General features: G+C 38.1%; 1 protein-coding gene across 3 annotated transcripts; it reads right to left on the bottom strand.

Moving 5' to 3' along the window:
- Positions 1 to 574: 574 nt before the first annotated feature.
- On the bottom strand, positions 575 to 5382 carry LOC122244454 (uncharacterized). 3 transcript variants are annotated; one of them, XM_086546495.1, is made up of 3 exons: positions 5330 to 5382; positions 4213 to 5176; positions 575 to 1019 (listed from the first exon to the last, which is right to left on the bottom strand). In XM_086546495.1, exons 1-3 carry the CDS (start codon positions 5349 to 5351, stop codon positions 629 to 631), a joined length of 1377 nt encoding a protein of 458 aa, XP_086402621.1. In that variant the 5' UTR covers positions 5352 to 5382; the 3' UTR covers positions 575 to 628. The 3 variants fall into 3 exon arrangements, with proteins under 3 accessions (XP_086402621.1, XP_086402619.1, XP_086402620.1); XM_086546493.1 differs by lacking the exons at positions 4213 to 5176; positions 5330 to 5382 and adding an exon at positions 1767 to 1806 and having other exon boundaries at positions 581 to 1617; XM_086546494.1 differs by lacking the exons at positions 4213 to 5176; positions 5330 to 5382 and adding an exon at positions 1767 to 1805 and having other exon boundaries at positions 581 to 1614.
- Positions 5383 to 7500: the final 2118 nt, after the last annotated feature.

The raw sequence follows: 7500 nt of genomic DNA, 5'->3' as shown, positions 1-7500 counted from the left end.
GTTTGCTTACTACGTGAAGTGAAATGATCTGATCCCCACACAAAACCCATGACAAGGAAGGTGGGGGGGAGGGGGGATTGCCTTGATAGACGAGGCTTATTAAAGGTCAGTGTCCACCCCAGACTACCAGTGGACACATCTCAACAGATGACTGGATTATTTTAAAAAGTGACTTTGTTGTTCAAATGCCTTTCGTCACATTAATTAAATGGCTGTTTTATTATACTGGGTTTACTTATCTAAAAACGGAATAGGTGAGGTTCCTCATTTGAATATCTTCTTAAAGTTCTCATTCATAACCATTGCAAAACGTTAATTCGTTCTTAAAGAAAATTGATATAATATTAAAATAGGCTATTGACTCTTCACTCCTAAATCCATAATCCACAAATCTATTTGCATAATTTCAGTTTCTCCGATTAATAATGGCAATTTATGTTAACAATCAAGAAAGAAAAAAGATAAAAGGAAATAAATGTATTAAACCTTAAAACTTTAAAATCTAAGGAATGTAAATATCAAACCATACGACTTTATCAAGAGGAACAAGAAAATACATAATTTTTGTGATTAACATTTATTGTAAATTGTACATAAATACTTTTCTATCTGAAGAGTCGATAATAAATCAGAAAGGAGCGCCGTAGGAGTAGGAAGGAGCAACGGGAGATCCGTTTCCATTACCATTGCTGACTCCGTTGCCGTTGCTTCCGTTACCATTAGCACCGCTGCCATTGGAGCCGATACCATTACCATTACCGTTGGCGCCGTAACCGTTGTTTCCGTTACCATTGACACCGCTACCATTGGAGCCGTTACCGTTCCCGTTGGAGCCGTAACCGTTGCTTCCGTTACCGTTAGCACCGTTGGAACCGCTACCGTTGCCATTACCATTGTTTCCGTTACCGTTAGAACCGTAACCATTGCTTCCATTACCGTTAGTACCACTACCGTTGTTTCCGTTGCCATTGGATCCATTTCCATTCCTTCTACCATTAGCTCCGTTGCCGTTGCCATTAACTGGGCCGCCATAGGCGTATCCGGCGTCGGGAACGACTCCGATGAGTTCGTTGACGGAGTAGAAGCTCTCGGCTTGAGAACAGTCCACGTTGAACCACCAGTCACATACCAGGTACTGCTGGTTGAAGATGGTACCGTTGGGGCACAGGAAGGAGTCCTGTTGGCGCCTGAGGGCGCGGTCCTGGCAGATATGGAAGACCTGGCAGCCGGCTTCCGGTGCAGTGTCGGCGTAATAACCTTGCACCGCTTGGGCATCGCAGGAGAAGCCGGTGTCGGGCACGGAAGCCAAAATGGGGTAGTCCTCACCGGGCACGCCGCCCCCGGGAATGTTCTCAGACAGAGCCACTAGTTCATCATCCTGACCGTAACCATATCCGTTGCTCGGTCCTCCCAATCCGTTGCTTGAAGCTCCAAATCCGTTGCTTGAAGCTCCAAATCCGTTGCTTGAAGCTCCAAATCCGTTGCTTGAGGATCCAAATCCATTACTCGAGGATCCAAACCCGTTACCTGAGGCTCCATTGGAAGCTCCGGATCCTCCGTTCGGGACGCCGTAGCTGCTGGAAGGAAGGTCTGCAACGGCGATGCCGATAACCACTGCTGGAAAAATTACGAAGAAAAATATCAGCTTAGTGCAACATGTTATCATCTCCACATACGCATTTCCATTTGTATCTCATTCAAAGATAAACAAATTTGATGAGATAAGGAACCCCAACTAAAGTAAATCTTTATATCTTATCCTTTACCAAAAAGGACAAGAACCCTCATGTTGAAGATAAAGCGAAGTTGGCAAGAAGGAAGATGATGCGGGACTGAGGGACTCCCCGCCTTTTATACTCGCTCGCCAAGCGCCGCCCACTGACCCTCAACTTCTTCCTTTCGTCACTCATGGTAATCCTGTCACAGCTGCAAGCGCAACGGAACTAGGCACCAAATCACTCCTGCATCAATGGCATTATAAATAACAGAAAAATGTAGTGGCGTTATCGACTTTTTTTTTTTTTTCTTTTTTTTTAAGGCAACCGAAATCGATCTATATAAAGATCTGTATTTGATAAAACATACACTATTCTATCATCTTTAAGGTCCCCTTTGATATTTAATGCTTTTCCATTGCAAATATGATCACAGAAGAATGCTTAATCTAGATACATACTATATGATTCAAATTACAAAGATAGAAATATCTCAAATAAAAACTTTATATGCAAGAACGGATTCATTCATTCTTCCAACATTTTTCATTTAATGTATACATTCTCTCACAGTACATAATTGCAATCACTATCAGTATGACATGAAATGTGAGAGATGATCACTGCCAGTATATCATTATTCTTGATTTAATTGATGTTTATGTGACTGTCCAAGTGATCCTTTCTGTAATACATCTAGAATCATGATCATCTTTACAAATGTTTTTATCACTGGCAGTACTGATATCTCTATCATTGTCTTCATGATATAGGGTCTATAGGACATATTTTCATTGTCAGTAACAAGCATACTTTCATGAGATTATTTCATAATCGTATTTCTTGATTCGTGTATGTATTTGTGGGGCTGAGTGTCAATAATGCATGTACATGCCTGTGTGCACACAAGTACCTATAAATAATCCATATTTGTGTGTGTTCCCTATCTGTGATTGGCTATTGGTGCGTGTGTGGGACCGTATATGCCTGCGTATGTATGTTTGTATTTCAGCGGGTGTGCTTGCGTGATGCATTGGAATAGGCTGTATGTACTACCATACAGCAGTGCATCGGCTGAAATCGTTGAATACACGAAGCAATTGCATGATTTCAACAGGATGTTAGCATATTTCCCACACTGATGATTGGTGTTATCTTCATTCTAGATGTTCTGTCGTCCATTCCTTCGGTTTCGAATCAAGTGATAATAGTCTCAATTACTTGGATGTACTTAACTCAATCGATGGGTTTGTTTCATTCATATATTTGATGATAATAAGATGGTTGAAGATTGACTAAACTTCTTTTTCCAAACATTTATGATTACAGTAATTAAGATGAACAATTCGTATCTGTACTTTCTGCAAGAATATGACAAATACAACATGTGAAGACTAAATATCAAGGTTCAGACATGAATGGAATTAATGGTATAGCTGGAAAATTTCTAATCTTCAAATGTGTCCTGAAATAGTTCCTTTGAGAGATTATCAAGCTTGTTGCTTTTCCATTAGGAAGGTAAGGAGGGTATCCTGAATTTATATATATATTTATATTATATATTATATATATTTATATATATATATATACATATATATATATTTTTTTTTTTTTTTTTTTTTTTTTTTTTTTTTTTTTTTCTCTTCTTTAAGGCAGATCCTAGTGAAAAAGAACAACCTAATAACTAAAGCATATCCTCATTCAGTTCCCAACTTGATTTTCTGATTTTTGTAGATGTTAGAGATTCATCATGATTGATATGACTTCAGTGGCAAACATGGAAAAAACATTTCTGAACACGGTCTATGGAACCATCCAATGTCCTTTCAGAACTGTGACCATGTTGTCATTTTAGTTCATGATAGTTTTAGATGACAAGTTTGAGTTCAGTTCTTTACTAGTACCAATTTCCCAAAGCTCCTATGGTAAATGATATTTAATATTCAATATAACGAGAATACATCCTTCTAGTTGCTATACTATAAGAGTATCATTTTCGTCGAGCCGACGAGCCTGACGGCAGCAGCTCCTGGGTTCGGTATCAAAATGGAAGCAGATGATTTAGTTGTTCTTTTTTATAATATATGGTTTGGGTGTCACTGCTATTATGTAAAAATCTCACGAAAGTCTTTGTATATGATTATCAGAAGAAATGGATGAATTCATTTGATCAATTTTGTACGGAAGTTAACACTAGTATGATTTTTTATTTTAGTTGTGAGTTACTTTGCACACTTAAGTTTTATCAGTCTAGTTTAAATCTTATGTTTTATAGGGGATATAAATAAGAACTTTATCTATATAAGATTCAACAACAGAACGTATCATACTGCGTGGACTAGAAGTAAAAGAAAAGTTTATGAACTACAATTTTATTGTAGATTGTACATAAATATTTTACTATCTACAGATAAGGTTATCCAGATAGGGACAGGAATAAGTCTGCCGGACAGATCAGAAAGGAGCGCCGTAGGAGTAGGAAGGAGCAACGGGAGATCCGTTTCCATTACCATTGCTGACTCCGTTGCCGTTGCTTCCGTTACCATTGAAACCAATGCCATTGGAGCCGCTACCGTTACCGTTGGAGCCGTAACCGTTGCTTCCGTTACCATTAGCACTGCTGCCATTGGAGCCGCTACCGTTACCGTTGGAGCTGTAACCGTTGCTTCCGTTACCGTTGGAACCGCTACCGTTGCTATTACTATTGCTTCCGTTACCATTAGAACTGTAACCATTGCTTCCATTACCGTTGCTTCCGCTACCGTTAGTACCACTACCGTTGTTTCCGTTGCCATTGGATCCATTTCCATTCCTTCTACCATTAGCTCCGTTGCCGTTGCCATTAACTGGGCCGCCATAGGCGTATCCGGCGTCGGGAACGACTCCGATGAGTTCGTTGACGGAGTAGAAGCTCTCGGCTTGAGAACAGTCCACGTTGAACCACCAGTCACATACCAGGTACTGCTGGTTGAAGATGGTACCGTTGGGGCACAGGAAGGAGTCCTGTTGGCGCCTGAGGGCGCGGTCCTGGCAGATATGGAAGACCTGGCAGCCGGCTTCCGGTGCAGTGTCGGCGTAATAACCTTGCACCGCTTGGGCATCGCAGGAGAAGCCGGTGTCGGGCACGGAAGCCAAAATGGGGTAGTCCTCACCGGGCACGCCGCCCCCGGGAATGTTCTCAGACAGAGCCACTAGTTCATCATCCTGTCCGTAACCATATCCGTTGCTCGGTCCTCCAAATCCGTTGCTGGCAGATCCAAATCCGTTGCTTGAAGCTCCAAATCCGTTGCTTGAAGCTCCAAATCCGTTGCTGGCAGATCCAAATCCGTTGCTTGAGGATCCAAATCCATTAGTCGAGGATCCAAACCCGTTACCTGAGGCTCCATTGGAAGCTCCGGATCCTCCGTTCGGGACGCCGTAGCTGCTGGAAGGAAGGTCTGCAGCGGCAATGCCGACCAGAGCTGAAAGAATTACGAAAAAAAATATTAGCTTAATGGAACATACTATCATCTACACACACGCATTTCCATTTGTATTTCATTCTAACAAAACCAAAGTCGTTGAGATAAGGAAACCACAACTACAGTAAAACTTTATATCTTCTCATCCTTTACCAAAAAGGACAAGAACCCTCATGTTGAAGATAAAGCGAAGTTGGCAAGAAGGAAGATGATGCGGGACTGAGGGACTCCCCGCCTTTTATACTCGCTCGCCAAGCGCCGCCCACTGACCCTCAACTTCTTCCTTTCGTCACTCATGGTAATCCTGTCACAGCTGAAGCGCGATGGAAGTGACTTTGCATCGTAACTATGCCGGTGACATTCCCATTATTACATAATATCATAATGTCAAATTCAGTGGTAGATTATGACAGCTGTAATTTGATGCTTCTTTTAATGTAGCTGAAATCTGCACTTCCCAGTGACTAATAATGCCACCATTATTGTTTTAAATTTGTATATTCTTATTTCTTTTCTTTTTTTCACCATGAGCACTCACTCTCATGCTAATATGCCCTTAAAGATATCTAAACGAGATGTAACTTGTTGTAATTTCTCTTCCTGATTAACTTGCAAAGAAAAAAATAACTCTAAAATATGATGTAAAATATCGTGTGTGTGTCACAATTTGTGTGTATAAGTGATTGCGTCTGTGGGACCATCAATTCATACATTTGGTTAATTGTGTGATAGTATGTGCTTACGTAATACATTAAAGTATATTCAGTGACGTCCACCATATAGCAGCACAGGTGTTAATATTATAAGATGTGCGAAACAAGTTGTGATTTCAACATGAAGTGAAAAGTTGGACATTTTTCGTCTTTTTTTTATATATATAAAAGCTATAATAAAAACAATGATTCTTCATTCTAGGGATCTATTTTCATATTTGACGTGATATGTATTTTCCTATTACTATTACTTATTCTACTTAAACTTCATCGTGAATACTTATATGTAAATGTGCTCATGATAAGATAGATCTTTTCATCCATTTTGTTTTATCCATACATAATCTATAATCAATTCTAACTTTACTGCGAATTTTTCTATAAACGTTACTCTTTCCTCGACGATTGTAATCACTGTCAGTTATAAAACGAAAGCAGTTTATTTATGAATCACATCAGTGTATTGTAGGTGCGATTGCCCGAGCCCTCCTTTTTAAATACTTAAGTTATATCATGATCCCAGAACTTTTAAATCAATTTCTAATCATACTCAGTATTTCAAATGAAAGTTTGGGTCATTCTTCAATCATATCATTCGATATATGGATATGTGTGTTTTGACTGAGCGTTTATGTGAATCCGATAGGCTATACATTTGTAACAGGATGCATACTTATATGCAGACATACACCCATATGCTATATATATATATATATATATATATATATATATATATATATATATATATATTATATATATATATATATATATATATATATGTATATATGTATATATATACATATATATATATATTATTATATGTATATATATATATATATATATAATAATATATATATATATATACATATATATGTATATATATATATATATACATATATATGTATATATATATGTGTGTGTGTGTGTTGTGTGTGTATGCATAAATTAATATATATATACATATATATATATATATATATATATATATATATATATATAATATATAATATATAATATATACATATATATATATATGCATAAATGAGTAGATAAATATATATATACATATATATATGTATGTATATATATATTATATATATATATATGTATATATATATATATATATATATATATATATATATATATATATACATATATATATGATGTATAGTATTCAAATTGTTTCCATTTGTTTAGGTCTGATACATTGTATCAGATTCACTGTTTACACTTAGCAGCAGTGCGATGGCTGAATCATAGGATACTGGAGGCAGATGCAAGATTTATTTCAACATTAGGCTAACATATTTCTAGCACTTATTTTCTGTTCTTTTCTCGCTCCAGTCGACAAACATTGGCGAATCCTTCCACTTCCGAATCAATGAATTCTAAGCCTTTAAATACTTCCCTCCACCGTTATGTCTGTCTACGATTTACATTTTGATACTAATGAAGCCGGCTGCCAGGTCTTCCATATCTGCCAGGACCGCGCCCTCAGGCGCCAACAGGACTCCTTCCTGTGCCCCAACGGTACCATCTTCAACCAGCAGTACCTGGTATGTGACTGGTGGTTCAACGTGGACTGTTCTCAAGCCGAGAGCTTCTACTCCG

Source organism: Penaeus japonicus, unplaced genomic scaffold (genome assembly GCF_977035675.1).
Source record: "Penaeus japonicus unplaced genomic scaffold, GWHDUDI00000001_assembly GWHDUDI00000018, whole genome shotgun sequence".
NCBI lineage: Eukaryota > Metazoa > Arthropoda > Malacostraca > Decapoda > Penaeidae > Penaeus > Penaeus japonicus.
Note: the sequence above shows the minus strand (reverse complement) of the source record. Positions and strands in the feature narration are given on the sequence as shown.